The sequence below is a fragment of the Sciurus carolinensis genome, chromosome 2 (genome assembly GCF_902686445.1).
Source record: "Sciurus carolinensis chromosome 2, mSciCar1.2, whole genome shotgun sequence".
Taxonomy (NCBI): Eukaryota; Metazoa; Chordata; class Mammalia; order Rodentia; family Sciuridae; genus Sciurus; species Sciurus carolinensis.
Genome location: NC_062214.1, coordinates 188,762,529 through 188,782,212, shown reverse-complemented (window position 1 = coordinate 188,782,212; position 19,684 = coordinate 188,762,529). Strand labels below are relative to the sequence as shown.

At 56.9% G+C, this 19,684-nt stretch overlaps 1 protein-coding gene across 1 annotated transcript in view; it reads right to left on the bottom strand.

Moving 5' to 3' along the window:
- Slc24a4 (solute carrier family 24 member 4) overlaps nt 1-19,684 on the bottom strand; it is a 76,202-nt gene that overhangs the window by 26,160 nt on the left and 30,358 nt on the right. The window contains exons 10-11 of the mRNA XM_047539411.1: nt 16,052-16,221; nt 13,245-13,449 (exon numbers count right to left, since the gene is read on the bottom strand). Of these exons, the coding sequence (XP_047395367.1) occupies nt 13,245-13,449; nt 16,052-16,221 (375 nt within the window). The remainder of the gene's footprint in view (nt 1-13,244; nt 13,450-16,051; nt 16,222-19,684) is intronic.

Genomic DNA, 19,684 nt, shown 5'->3' with positions numbered 1-19,684 from the left:
CGAAGAACAGAGACAGCAGAGAGGGGCATTTCCATCTGCCACCCGGCTGAAAACTTCCTGTTTGCTTTAATTCCAGGTTGACTCCCCACGCAAGGTCCTGCCCCAGGATTTGGCCTCCTGGCTTGACCGTGAGGCTGGGGGCTTGCTAACGTAGATTTCCCAGCCCTATTGGGATTCGAAGGTGTCTGCTTCCAAGTCCTCGAGTTCCACAGTTACGCTCAAAGGCACATTGTCTTGCCAAACCCACACCTGTCTTCTAATTTGTCTTGATCAGGCAAGACACGTGGACACAGGAGTGGCTGTCGTGAAGGAAAACGGGTTTATGCCCCTGGTCTCTAGAAGCAGGGGGCATGGGGCACCAGGCAGGGCCACGAGGGGAAGCCCCAGTGCAGGCCAGGAGGCGGGTGGCAGGGGACAGCTTCGGCTTTGGCCTTGGTGGTCTCCATGGCAGCACAGAGTAAGCCAGGAGGCTTAGGGTTGAGTGGTTTCTGTGAGAGGCTGGGCCTCCGGTTGGTACCTTTCCCTGGGATGATGAGGACAGAGGATTGTCATCCCTGCAGGCAACCGCCAGACAGGGGTGGAGGCTCAGCAGAGGAGGCTGTGTGGTGGGTTTGCAGATGGAAGGCAGGCTCCGGGGAGCCGGTCACTGGCTCTGAGGACCAGCCAGACCCGGGAGGGGCAGCCTCCCAGAGAGAGAGGCCTCGGATGTCAAAGCCTGAAGCAATCGGAAAATAAGGAACTACGTCAGGGATCACGTGCCGCTAACTTCATAAAATGGCTTTGAGTCTTTTCATCAGCTCCTGGAGTTTTGCTAACGCAAGTTGCTCCGTCGAGGATTCAAGCAACTCCAGGTTGCAGAGGGCATTTGCCGTTCTTGTCTGGCCAGCAGCACGGTTACCCCTCACCTTGCTTGTTTCCCATCAGGGAACCAGCCCTCCATCCCCCTGCCACGTGGGCTAGGCACACTGACCCTCCCGTGGGTGGAAGCCTCACGCTTGACTGACCACGAGCCCCAGAAACACCGAGCGCCTTCAGTCTCCGTCCTGAACCCTGTTCTCGGTACTGGGGCTCCGACAGCCAGCAGAGGGCACCCTGACCTGCCCTTGCGGGTGTACCCAGGTTCTGGGCTGGGCACCTGACTCCACAAGTCCGTCCTGGGCATTCTGCTGGGGACCAGCGCTTCTCCTACCCAGGGCCCTTCCTCCTCGCCAACAGAACACGATTTCGCTTGGGACAGCGGGTCCCTATCTGAAGTTCTTAATTTTCTAGGTCTCCATGCAGGTAGGGATGGTGACAGACGGTTCAGGACAATGGGTTGATACAAGACCACTTGGTGGAGCTTCCAGGAAGCATCTTCCTGTAGGCAGAGGGTCGGACGCCAGTCTGGGTCTCACCTCCTGCCCTTTGTCCTTGTTCCTCCCTGGCACTGAGACACACTGGAGCCTCAGGAACCCCTGCAAACCCCCCGAGACAAAGCTACCTGCGGCAGATGGCCGAGGTGCATGTGGCCAGAGCTGTGAGACCCTCTGATCCAGGGCTCCTTATTATGAGGAAAATAAGTCTCTTGAGCTTCAGGCTCTGGCCTGGGAGCTTCCTGAGGTACGCGGCTGAATGGGCTCCTTCTCTCACACAGGTGCCGTCTGTGCACCGGGCTGACCCAGCGGGACGGAAGCCATCTTGGCAAGCTGCTGGGGAAGAAGCCAACCTGCAAGGTAGGAGACGACAAGCGTCTCGCAACCGCGTCTGAGCCCGTGTGTCCCACCGTGATGGGGGCTCTGGCTTAAAGCGGCCTGAATTGGGTTTCCCCAACCCTAGAAGAGTCTGGCCGACACATGTGTGATAGAAGTGTTATAGGGCCACAGGGGTAAGGGACAATGTCCACCTCAGGGGACAGCCCCCTGGTGCTCCTGGAAGCCCCTTGGTCCTCCATTCCATATCTTCAGACGCAGCATAAGAGAGAAAGGCTCATCCCAGACTCCTGGCACAGAGGGAAGCGTGAGGGTACCTTCCCTAAGCGCTCGGAATTCTCTTTAGAAGCAGAACATTACAATGTGATTACGTGACAGAAAGTACTTAAAATGACAAAGCAGATGGCTGATCACATTGGAGGAAAAAAGTAAGAACAGACGTAGTTGCTGATGGAAAACCTCAAATTAATCTGGATAGTTAACAGATTAGACACTCCAACCAAGGCAGGGTTGCCCTGTGGCACGTGGGGTGTTGATGCCATCAGGTGAGGCGGAGGTGCCCGTAGGTCCGGGAGAGAAGCTGCACCACCTAGAGTACAGCCCCTGGAATCAGAGCCCCCCGGAGGGGTTAGACCCCCAGGGCTGGCGACTCGCAGGCCTGGAACAGGACTCCAGGAATTGGCACTTACTTATGTCTAAGGAGACAGTCTCGGTTTGTTGGTTTTGAGCTCCTGGGCTCCTCAGGCCTCAGTTTCCTGAGTAGCTAGGACCCCAGGCACATGCCACCACACTCGGCTAGAGAATTCACATTTCCAGCAAGTTCCCAGGGGCTCCTGAGGCTGCTGGGCCCTGGACCACACTTTAAGAAGTGCAGCTCTAGGTGGGCTCCGTTTGAAAGAGCTGAGATATAATTGCCATAGCATAACACTCACACATTGGAAATGTGCAGTTTGGTGGCTTTCAGTACATTCAAAAGTGGTGTGACCATCACCACTAGGAAATTCTAGATGACTTCATTACCCCCAGTGAAAACCCAGCACTTAGCAGTAGACATCGCTCACCCCTCCAGCCTCCGCAAACCACTGACTGACTTTCCGGCCCCACCGATTGGTCTGCCCTGGGCATTCCACAGAAAGGCCATCGCAAGGAGTGGCCTTCAGCCTCTGGCTTCCTCCCTTAGCAGCGTTTCCAAAGCCTACTCGTGGTGTAGCCCGTGAGAGTACTTTCCTTTTATATCTGGAAAACCTTCCATTGTGTGACTGTGCATGTGTGCTTGTGTGTGTGTGTGTGTGTGTGTGTGTGTGTGTGTGTGTGTGGTGCTGGAAATTCAACCCAGGGCCCGGTGCGTGCTGGGCAGCGGTCTCCCGGGGAGCCCCACCCTAGCCCTGGGTGCACCTCGTCAGGCTTGGCCACACCCCACTTAGTGGATCTGGGTTGTTTCCACTCTGGCCATTGCAGACAGTGCTGCTGTTAACTGAATACAAGTGAGGGTGTGGACGCATGTTCTCATTTTCCCACATATGTAATGGGGTAGGACTGAGGGTCCTGTAGTGTCCTGCTGAACTCCATGTGGAACTGTCTGTTTTCCAAAGTGGCCATAAGGTCTTATGTCCAGAAGGGCAGTGGACAAGGGTTCCTGTCTTCCCACCTCTTGGTCAATACTTGATATTGTTCATCTATTTTGATTATAGCCATTCTAGTGGATATCTCACTGTTTTTAATTAGAATTTTCCTCATTATCAAACATGCTGAGCATCTTTTAAGGGCTGCTAACCATTCATACATCCTGGGAGAAACGTCTGTTCAAACCCTTTGTTCATTTTCAAATTGGGTTGGGGATTGAACCCAGGGACACTTTCCCACTGAGCTGCATATTTTAAGACAGGCTCTTGCTAAATTGCTCAGGGCCTGCCTAAATTGCTGAGACTGGCCTTGAACTTGTGATCCTCCTGCCTCAGCTTCCCGAGTTGCTGGGATTCCAGGTGTGTGCTGCCAGGCACAGCTCAAACCAGTTTGTCTTTTTATTGTTAACTTGGAAGACCTGTGTCTCTGTCCTAGATACTGACTCTTCTCAGATAAATTGCACATGTTTTCTTCTCCCATTTTGTGTAGGATTTTTTTTTCACTTTCTCGAAAATGTCCTATGAATCACAATAGTTTTAAATTTTGGTAAAGTATGACTTACCTATTTCTTCTTTTATTGCTTGTTTATGGTGACGCTTAAAACTCCACTAATTCAAAGCCATGAATATCTATCCCTACGTTTTCTTCTAAGAGTTTTATATTTTCAGCCATTCAATTTAAGCTATTACCTTGAAGCTCTTATATTTTCATATTAACTTTTGTTTGTGGTAAAAACTGGGGGGTCAATCTCCTTTCTTTTTTAAAAAGCACCTATCCCGTTGTCCTAGTATCATTTGTTAAAAAGACGATTCTGGCCCCATTGAATAGTCTTGGTGTCTTTGCCAAAAATCAATCAACCTTAAATATATGGGTGTGTTTCAAGATCCACCTATTCCATTAATCCATATGCCTATGCTTATGCTAGTGCCACACAGTTTTGATCATGGTATCTTTGCAGTAAGTTTTAAAGTCAGGAAATGTGAGTCCTCGACATTGTCCTTTAGCAAGACTGGGTCCCTTGTGTTTCCTTGTGAATTTTAGGATCACTTTGTCAGCTTCTGGGGGAAAAAAAACAAGTTGGGTTTTTAGGGACTGCATTAAATCTTAGATCAATTTGACTATTATCATCTTAAAAATGTTAAGTCTTCCAATCCATGAACATGGGATATCTTTCCATTTATTTATATCTTCTTTAATTTCTTTCAACAATATTTTGTAGTTTTCAGTGTACAAGTCTACTACTTTCGTTAAATTTACTCCTGTTTCATTCTTTTTGATGCTATTATAAATGAAATTTTCTTAATTTCATCTTCAGATTAACTGATAAGATATAGAAATAAAATGTAATTTTGTATATTGATCTTGTACACTGAAAGTTTGCTAATTCTAATAGGTGTGTGTGTGTGTGTGTGTGTGTGTGTGTGTGTGTGTTCCTTAGTATTGTCTATGCATTCAAGGTCTTGACATCAACGAATAAATTTAGAGACCCTGCTGATGTCAACCCCATTAGCCTTCACTTACCGAGGGCCTACTACTGCCCAGCACCGGGTTGGGGCCTAAGAGGTGGGTTGTGATCCTGAGGGCACCAGGTGCAGAAGAGGGGCCCAGAGGGAGCAGAGGAGGTTGGGATCTATGATGGAACCAAGTTGAGGCCCGAGCTGGAGGAGGCACTGAGGGAGGATTACAGGAGGCTCCAGGCACCAGCAGAGGCATGCACCACAGAGAGGCCGCACACACACAGGGAGTCGGGCTGGTGGGCAGGGACACAAAGCCCAGGAAAAGCCCTTCCCCTGTAGCCCAGCACAGAGTTTGGGAGAACTCTGGGGATTGTGAAGACCTTCTGGAAAGAGGCAGCCTCGGCCTGGTCTCCCCTCACACAGTGAGGGAACTCTGACAGGCCTCTGGGACTCGGTCCATTCTCACGGAAGCCACTGTCCTCAGGGAGGACAACCCAGGCCTGCAGACCAGGATTTCCCAGTCATAGAGAAGTCAGGTCCCGAGTACTTTCAGCTGGTGTCCATCCCAGAGACCCTTGACCAACCCTGCAGATGTTCCCAGAGACCCCACCCTGAGGCTCCATGGTCCACTCGGGACTGGAGGGACACAGTCCCCAAGCTGGAAGTGTCTCCATCCTAAGATGACCCCAGGTTAGGGCCAGCTCTACACCACACCACAGGGACCTCAGGGCTCTGGTGAAGACAGCTGTCCTGGCCTGTCATTCCTGACTGTGGCACTGAGTGGACCTTCCACCTCCACAGCCTCATCTTGGGGACATGACTGTCCCACCTCAAGAAACCTGAGGCAGATCAAGAGCTAAACATCCAGAGCACACCAGCACCTCTGCAGGCTCACCTTGAACTTGGAGGCCCTGGGCGGCAGGGAAGGCCTGGGGTGCTGGTGTTCCTGGCCTCACCCACCCTCCCTTCTGGCTGCCCCTCATGTTCCGACCTGGTCCTGCTCAGGACCTGACCTCGTGACCACAGCCAGCGGGAGACAGGCGGACCCTGCGGGGGTCTCATCTGGGCTGCGCTTCCCTCATTCAGAAACGGGCTTTCTGCAGGCTTGAAGTTCAGATGTAGGTGCTGACCAGGGCTGCGGGCAGCGGGCACGAGGAAGCTGCGTCCGTGCCGCCGTGGAGCGGCCTCTCCTGGCCTTGGTGGGCTCTGGAGGCCCTGGGGTCTGCGCACTGGCCCTCAGCAGCACCCTGTGCAGCTTCTTCCCGGGCGTCTGCAGAGGCCGCCAGGAAAGCTAAAGGCAGCATTTGCAGATCCAAAGAAGGTTCCCGAATTTGAAAAGGGGAACTGGGACGAGGCAGGGCCGCCATCCTGTGGCTCTGGTTGCATTACCGTGAAGGATGGCAGCAAGCTGGGCTTTCTGACAGCCCTGAAAAACATAACTGTCCCCCTTGGCACAAAGGCACTTGTGTGGCTTCTGCTGGGGCACCGAAGAGGCTTGGTGGCTCTGGACACAGTCCCGGGCTGGCCTGGCTGCAGGGGCCTCTTGGAGCCCACGTCCAGGGCAGGTGGCCGGGACGCCTGGGTCTGTGGGTGGGGCCAGCTGGGGCCTTCTCTAGGCCTCAGCTCCCACTTTGGAATAGGAGGCGACCAGTCTCAATGTTCCCAAAGCTCTCAAAGTTGACTTAAATATTCACAGACACTGCCAAGCACAGGGACCCTGGAGAAACACTGCTCCCGTTGAGACAAGACACTGAACCCCCTTCTCCAGGACGCCCTGTTGGCTCTTTCAAAAACTACTCACAGCCAAAGAAAGAGTGGAACAAAGGCACCCACGGAGGAACCCACCAGGGGTGGCCCGCCCAGGGCCGGGAGGGTACACAGCTATGCGGGATCAAAGTTCGACAGCGCCACACTGTGGGAAAACCCGGCAAGCACGCCACTGAAAGACATCGGTCACCAAATGCCACTTGTCACATGATTCTGTTCAGATGAAATATTCAGAAAAGATAAATCCAACAAGACAGGAAGCTGATCGGTAGCGACCAGGGGCTGAATGGAAGGACAGTAACTGCTGTTACAGGGTTTCTTTGGGGGGATGATAAAAATGTCCTAAAATTGATTGTGGAGGTGGTTGCACGACGTGGTGGGTACCCTAAAAGCCACCACTTGTGCACTTGAAGGTATGAACATGATCATAAGTAACTAGCATCTCAATGAAGCCACGAAACGGAAACGCAAAGATGGCTTGGCCACTGTGCCAGCTGCCTCGTGACCCGCCCCCTCCGGGCTCAGGACGGAGAGGATCCTCTGTGGAATCCTGACCTTGACTTACGCACGGGCTGTCTGCTGGAGGCGCGCTTTCTCTGGTGGCTCCCCTGAGCAGGGCAGGAACAAGATCCTGTCCACCAAGCGGACTCTGGGGCCCGGGCCAGGCGGAGCCAGGGTGGAACACACAGGTTCTCCCTGGTGGGAGGAAGGAACGGGCTCGTGGACGGAGCCTGCAGCTTCCTGGGCTCAGAAGGACCAAAGACCCTCTCCTGCCAGCCAGCACGGCTCTCAGGAGCCATCCGCCTCTGAGGAAGGTGAGGCGGATGAGCACATCTTCTATTTACCTGTCCTGGAGTTTATGGTAATTCAGAAGCAAGGCTGTGTGGTGCCACACAAGACTCGGGAGGGTGGGCAAGTCCCACTCAGTTCACCACGGCACGCGGCAAGACGCCTGCTCTCTGGTCCCCGCGCGGCTGGGCGAGGCTGCATCCTGGGCAGCGCCACCCACTCCCTAAGGCTGCGATGGGGGCAAGCCAAAGGACCCACTGCTGGGGCGCAGGTTGCTGCTAGGCCTGCCCGGGTCGGAGTGCCAGGGGTAATCCCAGCCCTGCCCCCTCCTGCCCTGTGGCATTGGGAAGCCTCACCTGGGAAACGGGAAGAATGACAACAGCCACTCCCAGGGCCATTGTGAGAGGGGACAGCTTAACACGAGTCAAGCACCTGCCTGGCCCGAGCAAGCACTCAATGTGTCACCGCGCGTTACCACCCAAGGAACCGCCACGGGCCTGGGTTTCTCCTCTGAAATGAGCCGCACTGCACCACGGACCCCGGGTGCATCTCGAGGCCTCTCCACACTGTGCAACGGTCCCGGGCCCTGTGACCTGGGTCCTTCTCCCTCTGGGCCAGCCCCTGGCAGTATTCACAGTTTGGGAAGTGCAGAGTGGGAGAAAGGCTTCCCACGTGATGGCTGTGTGACTTGGGGTGCCCTATGACCTCTCTGAGCCTCGGTTCCCTTCTCTGAATGCAGGGATAATGACAGCAAGTGCTCGCACAGGGCAGCTGCGAAGATCATATGGAAGCATTCCGCTCTTAGAGACAGGCCGCACAGTGGTTAGCGTGAGCTGCTTGGGGAAAAACCATTCAGCTGCTGGGTGTCCAAGCATGAATCACTTAACCTCTCTGTGCTTACTTTCCTTCTCTATAAAATACAGCTAATAATCATCCTGCCTTGTGTTGGGAGGACGCTTAAATGAGGGAACACACATGAAACTCTTGGAATAGCACATGGCCTACAGAAACCCGGAGAGATCGTGCTACGGGCTGAATCGTGTCCCCTGCCACTTTAATTCCTATGTTGAAGCTGGAACCCCAAGTGTGAGAGAGACCTTTGGGAGAAATTAAGGTTAAATGAGATGCTGAGAGTGAAGGAAGCGAGATCCACCTGCTGTCTCCACACGCACGCGCCAAGGCCAGGTTGCGCCAGCCCGCGGTGAGATGGCAGCTGCCTGTCGGCTGAGCCACCCAGAGCCTGACCGTGCAGCACGGTCCCGGGCCTTTGGCTTTGGAACCATGAGAAAGTGACGGCACCTGGACCGTGCTGTTGCCATGGCAGCCCCGGCTGAGCCACACGCTCTAAAGAATCGGGTTTTGCTTGGCACCTGGCATGTGACAAGTCCCCAAGACGCTGGCTTCTGTCACAGCCGGGGACAGGACGGCCAGCATCCTGGTAGGCAGGACGAGGCTTGCTTCCCTCCACCAGGACAGGAGAGGAAGGTCCTGCAGGAGGCCAGGGTGTGGCCACCACGGGCTTGTAGGATATTCCAGAGGACGGGCCTCCAAGCAACTTGCAGAGGGCTTTCCCCCGACAGGCAGAACCGGGGCTGAGACCGGGGCTTCCTTGGGGACAGGTGCCTCCTCCTCCCCAGGAGGCCTGACTCCCAGCCTCCAGGGTCCCATGGGGGAAGAGCAATCCAGCCTCAGGCCAGGTGGTCCCCAAGCCAGAGAGCCCTGGGTGCCCCGGGTCTGCCCCAGGAATGGCGTGTGTCCAGGTGGACGGAGAGACAGAGCCCCAGGCGTGGCCTGCCACCTCCTCCACCTGCAAGGGCCGGGGACGTGACAGAGCATGTCACGCAGTCACCTGCCCCACCTGCCTCCCAGGCCTGGAAGCTCCACAGGACAGGGACCCAGCCACGCTGCCCCCACCTGGGTCTGTAGGAGGCTGTACCCACACATTCGCCCCTGAGGGTCGCTGTCGGCAAGGCGCCTGGACCTGGCTCGTCCCAGGTGCCTGGCACGTGCTGAATCCCCTCCCCAGCCTGGAAGGCCCAGCTGACCTAGGGCCCCGGGGTCTGGCCCCTGTGACCTTTCTGGAACACAGCCTGTGGCCCACGCAGGGCAGTGACAAGAAGCTGAGCAGTGGCTAAGGCCCACTGTGGTCTGAGTGGGCACCTGCTGAGCGCCTGTCACGCAACGGTGCACAGTGACCTCAGCTACGTCATCGCACCCGCCGCTCAGGTCCACTGGGGCCCTAGGCGACATCACCCCCTCTGGATGAGAAACAGGGGTTCAGGGAGATGACGCTGCTGCCCAGGGTCACATGGGGTGAGAGGCAGAACTGAGATTCAAATCCAGGATGCGTGACCTCGGAGCCTGTCCCCGCCTGCCCTCGCCTGTCCCCAAATGCACAGGAGAGCTGACGCCGGTCTGGCTGTGGTCTGTCCCTCGGTCCCCTGATGCTGCACAGGCTCCCAGCTGGCCCAGAGGGTGCAGCTTCCCCTTTGCCTGGTTTTCCTTCCCGGTCCCGGGATTCCTCTGAGGCCCCACCTGGAGCACCCAGCTCCGCCTGCCCGTGGACACGCGGAGGCCCAGGCCGCTGTGCAGGTGGAATAGGCGAGCTAGAGACGGGGCTGGGGAGTCCTGAGTCGGACATGCGGGCTCCCCTGGGCCTGGGGTCTCGCTGGCTGGCTCTGGTGCCTGTATCCCCCTGCCCAGGCTGGCGTCCCCGTCCCCTGGCTTCTGTCGGCACCCGGATCAGCAGCAGCCTTGCTCAGGCAGCAACGCAGCCCCTGCTCCCTGCTCGGCACTAGGCAGGGAGAGGAGGAGGAATGACCTGGGGTCTCCAAGGACAAGCCTGGAGACACATGGATGGGGGCCCAGGAAGCCAGGCCTGGTCCTGAGGGCAGGGGGTCAGGCAGGGCCTAAAGCCCCCGCCTGGGGCTCACTGAAGAGCACGGGCCAGGGGAACGTCTGGAGCCTCCGGCTTGAGGACGGAAGTGTCCGTGGGTCAAGTCCAGCAGGAAGGGCTGCTCTCCCCGGAGGATGGGCAGGCAGAGGACCTGGGGCAGGAGGCCCAGCCTGGGGGTGGGGTCCCAGCCCTCCGGGGACGGCTCTTTCCGACTCTGCCCTGGGAAGCAACTCGTCCAAGACTCCATGGCGGTGTCTCTGAGGAGCCCCAGGTCCCAGGACGAGGACGTGGGAGAGCAGGGGCCGGGCTGGGGGCCTCCCCAGCCCTGGGGTCTGCCTGCAGCTGCGTCTCCACAGCAGTGGCCACGGCCCTCCTCGGCACTGGTGTCCAGGCCCAGAGGAATGGACACTCCTCTGGGCACTGAGGCCCGGGTGCCTGTCGTCAGCCCCACAGACACAGAGGGACTGGCGGCCGGCACGACAAGCCAGGGCTGCCAGGGGTAGCCAGGGGGGCGCTCGAGGCCATGTCTGCACCTGCCAGGAACCCAGGCCCTTCCTGCCTCAGCGGGTGGACATGCTGCCCTCCCAGACCCTCCATGTGGAACTCTCCCTTCACCTGGTGTGCCCAGACAGGGCACTGGGTACAGGGACGCAGGATCTGGAGAAGACCACCCCATGCAGCGCACAGGGTCCCAATGGCCCCAGGGCCACGTCTACCCAAGTCCAGCGTGGCCTTCACTCCACCAGACGAGGTGGGTGAGGCTGGCCCTGGTCCTCACAGGGCTCCCTGACAGGTGTGCTGGCTGCAGGATGCACCTGGGGTGGGTGAGGTGCCAGGCCCAGGGGCCTCAGGAGGCTGAACCCCAAGGCCAGACCTCCTAGGGAAGGCGGGAGGTGCTGACGACAATCCCTAACTCAGCTGATTCCAGGGATCACCTGGAAAAGCATTGAAAATGAAGATTCCCAGTAAACAGGATGGAATCAAACTGAAAAGCTTCACTGCAAAGGAAACGATCAAGAACGTGAAGAGAGCCTGCAGAGCGCGAGCAGATCTTTACCACCTGCAGCTCAGAGGGAGCACTGATCTCCAGGTTATATAAAGAACTCAAACAACCTAACACCAAAGAACAAGCAACCCAGTCAACAGATGGCAAAGGAACTGAACGGACACTTCACAGAAGAAGTACGAATGGAAAACACATACATGAAAAAACATTCGGCATCACTGGTAATTAGAGAAATGAAAATTGAAATCACACTGAGATTTCATCTCACTCCAGTCGGAAGGGCAATCATCAAAAATATAAGTAACAATGAAAGTTGGTAAGGATGTGGGGAAAAAGGCACACGCATACATTGCTGGTGGGAATACAAATTGGTGCAACTATTATGGAAAGCAATATCGAGATTCCTCAGAAAACTTGGAATGGACCCACCATTTGACCCAGCTATCCCACTCTTCAGTTTATACCCAAAGGACTTAAAATCAGCATACTACAGTGACACAGCCACATCAACGTTTATAGCAGCTCAGTTCACAGTAGCTAAACTATGGAACCAACCTAGGTGTCCTTCAGCAGATGAATGGATAAAGAAACTGTGGTACTTAGATGCAATGGAGTATTACTCAGTCTTAAAGAAGAATGAAGTTATTTGCTGGTAAGTGGATGGAACTGGAGAGCATCATGCTAAGTGAAATAAGCCAATCCCAAAGAACCAAAGGCTGAGTGTTTTCTGATATGCAAATGTTAATGGATAATCAGAGGGAGGAGAATAGAGGTACTTTGGACTAGACAGGGAGTGAAGGAAGGGGAGGGGCGAGGGGGTAGGAGGGATAGTAGAATGAACCGGACGCTATTACCCTGTGTGCATGTATGATTACCTGGCCTGAGTAACTCTACATGGTGCAGAACCAGACGAAGGAGGAGTTACGCTCCATTTATGTATGATGTGTCAAAATGCCTTCTACTGTTACGTATAGCTAATTAGGACAAATTTTTTAAAATTTAAAATTTAAAAAAAAGTGAGATGGTTCCCAGGCCCCTGCACCAATCCCTGAATGTGCCCACTCAGAGCCGGGCCTGGGTTTTGGGAAGAGCTTCCAGTGGCTACGAGGTGCAGACCCTGGGACCTCGCCATCCGGGGGAGCCTGCAACTTCCAGGCGCAGCTGCGGCAGAGTGACCCAGCCTGGGGGGCTTGGGCCGTCTACTCGGAGGCAGGAATGTTCCCCCACGGGTGGGGCAGGGCAGCCCCTGTCCCTCCAGGGCACCTCCTGAACCAGGTGCGGGGAGCACCTGATGTTAAACAGAATTCTTTCCAGAAAAAACCCCATCAAGCTCTGGTTTTGGAAGTTCTGGAATTCTGCTGCCTCTCGGGATGGAAGACACCAAGAAAGAGCCTCCAAGAAGGGGCTGAGAGCTCTGGCCTCCACTTCCCATCTCAGTGCAGAGGCCCTCACAGAAGGCCGGGCAGAGTGAGGGTGAGGGGTGGCTGCGGGGGTCCTCTTGCACGTGAGCTCCCGAGTCCACTCGTCCACAGAGAGCCACTCGGCACCTACTGCGGCAAGCGTGGTGACACGGATTCAGCAGTGAGCAACCCAGACAAAGGTGCCTGCCCCTGTGGAGCCAGCCTTTTAGTGGGGGAGACACACAAGAAAAAATAAAGTATTTAAAATAAGGTGGCCTGCGAAGGCCACAGTGACAGGATCACATTTAAGTACAGACCTAAAGAAGGGGCGGGATGAGCCGTGGGCAACTGGGGATGGTCCATCTTAGCGCAGTGCAGTGCAAAGGCCCTGAGGCAGCAACACAACCAGTGTGCCAGGAATGGCAGCCAGAAGACCAGTGTGCCACAAGGCAATGACGTATTTCTGGAGGACCTCCAATGCATGCTGGTGACCCAACATGGCCCTTGGCACAGCCCTCTGCCTCCCTCTGTGGTCCAGGCCTTTGCAGGAGCCCCCGGCTGGGTCCCGATGGAGCTCACAGAAGCCAGGCTTGAGTGCCGGCTCCCTTCCAAGCTTACCAGGCATGGAGAAGGGGGACAGGAAGACGGTCTCCACCGGCTCTGGCTCCGGGGGTGGTGGCTGGGGCGGCGGCTGCTGCTCCTGGTCCTGCGGAGGGTCTCCGGGGTTTTCCACGGGAACATTCCCGTTCTCGATGTTCTCGTGCCTCCCGTTTTGAAGCGGCTTGCTGCTCACCCCGTTGGCCGAGTTGATGAGTCTCTGCCGCTGTGTGGGCAGAAGGAAGGCAAGGAGACGTGGAGGCAGGTGACACAGAGGGGCACACTCGCTGGGGCCCCAGGCACACCCGGCCCCCCCGGGGCGTCCCGCTGTCAGCCGGGCTCTGCCTTCAGCTCTGGAGTGTGCGCCCTGGTTTCCCATCACGCTCTGCTTTTCCCCGGCCCTGATGCTACTGAGCCCTGTGCCGGGCTGCCGGCCCCTCGGTGCCGGGGCTACTAAATCATCACGCTAGGGTGGGTGGGGATTTTCAAATGTTCTTCTACAAAGACCACCAAAAAGGGCGAAGGGATCTATGTCAGAGGGTCAGGCCCACGCAGGCACAAGAATTGCTACTCCAGGAGGTTACATGGAAGGTCATCCTTGGAGCTAAAATAGAAAAAGAAAAACCTAGCCACACAGAATTATAACGAGTGGGGCGTCGCTTAACAGCAATGTGAACGGTGTTAATCAGGAGGGTCATAGCTCTCGCTTAAAAGGAACCAGCAGAGGGTTGTAGTTGGAAAAAACATCTAAAGATAGCTAAGGTCGTATTAAAAAAAAGGCACAAATTACAATACAAGGGAGGTGATACATCCACATATTGAGAGAGACAAACCAGGTTTCCACAGCAGAGAAATGAGAAGGGGAGGAGAGGGAGTTTGCTCTGGCAGGGAGGGTAGGTAAGGATGGTGGAACTCAAGGAGAGAATCAGGGGTGGCAACGGCTGCAGGGTGCCTGGAGGGCAGCCACATGGAAGAGACCATAACAGACAACTGGAGAAAGGTCTAGGTGTTGGGAGAGAATAAAGATATAGGAAGGGGCAGGGCTGAGGCTCGGTGGCAGCGCGCTGGCCCGGCATGTGCGCAGCACTGGTTTGATCCTCAGCACCACGTAACATAAGCACGTGGAGGCATTCTGTCCATCTTACTAAAAGAGAAAGTTCTAGAAAGAGATGGAGGAAGGAGAGGCTGGGCCTGGGCTGACCTGAGGAACCCAGGCAGGTCCCTCTCTCGGTGAGACTGGGACTGGACTGGAATCCCTGCAGGCTCCTTACTCCTGAGGGCCTGGGCAGATCACGTCACCTGACAGACACCCCGGAACCGCCGGAGCCTCCGTCATGGCTGGCGGCAAGACCAAAGCTCCGTCACAGGTGGAATGACCAGCACCTCCCTGGCACAGAGCAGGGGCCCAGTAAACTACGGCCAGCCTTACTAGAGATGGTCAGCATCCAGGTGTGGCACTGTGGGGTGAAGGAGGTGACCAGACGGCTGGTTCACAGGAGGGAGGAGACACCAGGGCGAGTGGGCCTCTGGCCCCTCGGTAGCTCATCTCAGTGGCCTTGGCCAGGACAGCCAGACCAGAATGGCCTTGGAAGAAGCCCTCCTTCCCTGCGCCCTGAGTACCCACCCTCTGTGAGTAAGTAAAGGACACTCCTGGTGTCCCCTCCCTGCGTCCCGTAGGCATTGCTGCCACTAATGATGTGAGCTTTGCAAACCTCTCCGGGATGTTCTGGAAGTAAAGTGACTGAAGAAGAAATGAGCCCAGAGTGTCTCATACACAACTTTGAAACCGGCACGTGGGGTTCTTATTCTCCCTCCCGCCAGGCCACCATGAATCCCAGAAGTCTCAGCTTAGGCGGCAGGTGTGCTCTGCCAAGCGTGTACCCCGAAATCCTCAGAGCTGGAAGCCTCCTGTCCAACAGCCCCGACAGGCACCCAGGCCCAGGCAGCTTGAGTTTGCGGCCAATGTGAGATTAAAACTCAGAATTCCCTCCTCCCAAGCCAATCCCAGGCTGGCCAATCCCAGCAAGGGGAAAGAACATTCCCCAGCAGCCTCTAACTGCGGGGTGACCGAAATTTACCAGCTCATCAAGACCTACGATTTCCCTGGCTACATGTGTCATAAGGAAATGCTACAAACACAAATCCCCAAACCCTGAAGAGTTGGTTAACTTGCACCCCCGTGCTCATGAAGAACGGGCACGATGCCATACGCATTTTACTGATTTGGATCAAATGATTCAAAGCTTGGCAAAGTGTTTTCCTTTCTTAACACACTCTGCGCAGAGAGGGCCACTAGGTATTCCATCAAAACACAGCGTTGAGCACAGAACCTCCGATCGCCGTGCAGGTGGCTCTGGGGGCTCATCTCAGCCCTGCCACCGCCTCCGAGTAAGGACCTGAATTCCCACGCGCACAGAGAGCAAAGGCCTGCAGACGCCGGTCAGACCCTTGTCTGCTGTTTCTAAAACACCAGTTAAGTAATATTTTTTAAAAATGTTTTTTCAAACGAGAAGACAAAACACAAAACCCAAGTGCACAAGGTGCACCAAGGAAGCCCTCAGGGGCCGTTGGCCATTGTCCTGGGTCCTCTCCTAGGCTGTTTTCCTCTAAGTGACCTTTTGATGGGTCCTCAGATGGCCCTTTGTCCCTCTTGTTCTGTGGATCCCTCCAGAAGCACTTGGTGACGTGCCCTGGGCCCTCCTGGATTGCCGAGGGACCCTTGGCTGCCTGGGGCACTGGGCCTCTGGAGGCCCCAGGCTTCCTTCCCAGAACAGGTGCGGCTGAAGGGGAGGGTCCCGGGGGCCAGGGCCTGCGTCAGGAGAACGCACCTCGTTGATGATGATCCTGCTGGCCATCCGCAGCCGGGTCCTGGGCCCGAACTTGTTGGTGATCATGATGCGCAAGCCCGCCTCGGGGAAGCTGAACTTGGGGGGGCTGGAGCTCAGGATCTCGTCCACCATCACCACGGGGCTCTTGCCGTACTGTGGCTTCTCCTTCACTATGGACACAACGCCAGGATCAGTGCTGACCTCCCGCAGGACGACAGCTAGGTGCTGGGGCCACCCACTCCCTCTCGCCCGAGGTCTTCCTGGGGCTGGGGTCCGGCACCTGAGGTCTGGGGGCCTGGCTGCAGCTCCTCCCATGAGTCAAGGTGGGTCACTGGTTCTCAAAGAGCCACTCAGCGGGTTTGATGGCACCCAGCTGGGCCCTGGAGGGGACGCTTGGGGCAGTCCGTGGAGGCCTGTCTCCCCGCCCTCTGGGCCCGGCCTTGGCCAAGTGCAAGGGTCTTTCGGGCCCCGCTGAGCCTCACTGGGGCCGCCCGCCTGCAGTAGACAGGTCCCGGTGCCTGCCACCATAACCACGGCAGGACCTTCCTCCCGTCTTTTCCTGCCCAGAGGAGACTGACAAACTGTCCAGGGTGCTTCTAACTTTGTTCCCACGGGGAAGCTGTGAGGTCAAGGACGGGATTCCAGATCCTAGACCAGGCGCAGAGGCTGACGGGAGGAGCTCCCACCACGAGCTGCTGGCCGGCCCCGTTCTCGGGCGAAGCCTGACACTCCCTTTCTCTGACCCTTTCCGTCCACTTCGGGGTTGAACAAAGCTCCCCAGTTGGGCTTCTTCCTGCCACCTTTGCAGATATGCTCGGTGCCAGAATCCTGGGGCAGCGGACCCTGGGCTCCAGGTCCCTGGGAGGGACCGCTCATGAGCACAGCATGCAGAAGCAGCAGCACTGTCCCCTCTGAGGGACTGTGACATGGGCAGCTGTCACCTGCACTGGTACCACACCCTGTGGCGCTCCAGGGAGCAGGTGGTGAGCACCAGCATGCAAGTCAGTGCACAAAAACACACCAAGTGCACACCAGCCCCCCGCACACACACACGCACACGCACGCGCAGAGAGGCAGCAAGGCTCAGCAGACAGGAGGCGTGTGGGTTAGAAAACAGCCGTGAGGCCCAGACGTCGTCGTGGTGACGGACACTGGCCTCCGAGGGGCGTGCGGTGGGCTGGCGAGGGTTTTACTGGTGTTTAGAGGCACGTGTTACTGCGTGGGGGCAGCAGGTTACTTACAGTTCAGGAGAGTTAGGGAGCAGAGGCCAAGAGATGGGCAGAGGTGATAAGCGCGCGGTGGAGTCTGGGGCGGCACTCGATGGCGGCGGAGATGCCAGGGGGTTATTTGAAGGAAGGTGTTAGTAGCAGGCTCCTTACACAGGGAGCCTTGGGGCTCGGGCTGCCCTCCCAGAGGCAGGGGTCACCCAGAACACTGCCGGCTCCAGGCTCCCTCTGCAGAACCAGCCCTGCCCTGGCACTGCTGGGAGAGGACGGGGCTCAGAGGGGAGACCATGGAGACTTGTGAGGCAGGAGGCACGACCCTGGTCCCTGGGACACCTCATCCTGGGGCCACCACCGAGTGATAGCACGAGGTGGCATGGCTAAGCCAAAAATGGAGGTAACTCCATTTAAGCTGTTTTCCTGGCAGCTCAGAAGCACAGGTATTGCCTCCCGTTTCCTGGTCCAAGCCCAAGCTATGCCTGAGCTGGGGCAGCCTGGAAGGTCCCTGGAGAGCTCTCTGAGCAAGGCCGGCTTGGCACAGCACGACAGCCGGGAGGCAGGTGGCCCTGGCTCTCAGGCTGTGAGCAAGGTCACCTGACAACCAGCAGGACACTGACCCAGTGTGCTGACCTGCTTGACCTCTAAAAACAAGTGCAAAATGGTTTTTTGCAAGAGTGGCGGGAAAATCTCCCCTGGGGCTAGGTTTTGATCCTATATGGGAAACGCTCAGTGGAGAAGAGCAGAGTCAGGGTTGAGAGAGTGGGCTCGTGCCTGCTTCCTGTGGGCTGGGATGGAACCCAGGGCTTCCGGGGTGCTGGCCACGTGCTCTCCCACCAAGCTGCACCCCAGCCCAAGAGGTCTTCTGGAGAAAAGCCACCAGCTGGCAGTCCTTGAGATCCTTGGTCCCCCTGGCGTGGAGGCACCTGCCCTCTCTTTGGTCAGCAGCCTCCCCCAGAGGGGCCCAGGGACACTTTATGGGCTAAGACCAGCCCAGAGTCGGCATCTCCAGCCTTCCCTCTTCAGTTACAGGGGTGCAGGCCTGCACCGGGGGGCCAGGACCTCATCCCCTTGGCCTTACTGAGACCCAGTCCTCCCTGCTCCCCAGAGCTTGAGGGTAGTCCTATGACCAGTCTCCCAATTTCCTGGAAATTACCCTGAACTTGGAGAGACTTGGGGGAAATAAGATTATGGGGAAGCCCTACTGCTCCAGATATGAAAGTGGTCAAGACGGTCATGACCGGGCTGCAGGAGAGGCACCCCGTGAGTGGGTGACAGTCTAGGGAGCCTGGATCTCCTGGGCATTGCAACTGAGGAGGCTCTCACAGGGCGCAGGGAGGCCTCTACCGTCAGCCCCAGGACCAGCGGGCAGCCCCGGGGGCCTGGCACCCGAGGAAGTGGGCGCGTTCCGCGGATCTGAGCGACTCTCCATGTGGTTTTTCTCTTTGCCACAAAGGTCTAGGGGACCAGGAATCACCATGGACGTGCTGGGCAGGGGCCAGCCTGTGCTGCCAGACCGTGGAGGCTGTGACAGGCAGCTCAGGGCCACCGTGACTGTGGAGCTGAACTCCCGAGCAGCCGCCCACATGGTCCTGCCCGCTGAGGACGCATCCTGCAGACGGGCTCCCCTGGGGTATTCTGCTGGATGAAAACCCGTGGAAAGGGCGGGGGCAGACCCCAGGGGCAGGGCTCCGGCACCTGGTCAAGGCGCCTTTCATAGCGAGGGCGGTGCCAGAGACCCCTGAGCCTTGTCTTTCCTTATCCCAATGGCAGGAACCTGGTACCAGGCCCCGCACTGTTCTGAGTGGGGCCTTCGCGGAGGCTACCCCACAGCTGGGCAGACCCTGGCAACTGCAGGGTTATTAAGACGGAGACAAGATCCCCGAGACAAGTTTCAGACAGTCTGGAGGACTTGACCAAGATGACTGGGGCTGGGTCCAGAACCCCCAGGCTCCAGAAAAGGGGGGAGTCAAAGGTGGCCAGGCTGCTGCCCTGGGGAAAGGGCCCCCAAGGGCTCTCCGGGGCTGGCCAGGGGCTGCCCTTGCCCCAGCCTTGCTCTCCCTCTGGGCAACTGTCCCTGGGCCGAGAGTTGGCCGTGTCTCGGGAACAGATTTCTGCAGGCCTGGGCCTGGCGCCGGAGAAACCCAGGGAGGCCCAGCCTCTGCACTCCAAGGCCTCCGCTTCCTGTCATAGGCCCTGACATCGGTCGGGACACTGTGGCCTGTCGGAAAGGCCAAGGAGGCTCCCACCTGCCGCAGGAAGCTGGGAAAACACTGTGGCTGTGGCTCCTGACTTTCCCTTCCTGGTCCACTTTCCCCTCCATCCTTCTCCCATCTACGCAAACGGACATCTGAACGACATCTCAAATGCTGACTGTCCCTCCTCGCGTCGGGTACACGTGACCAAAGGTAAG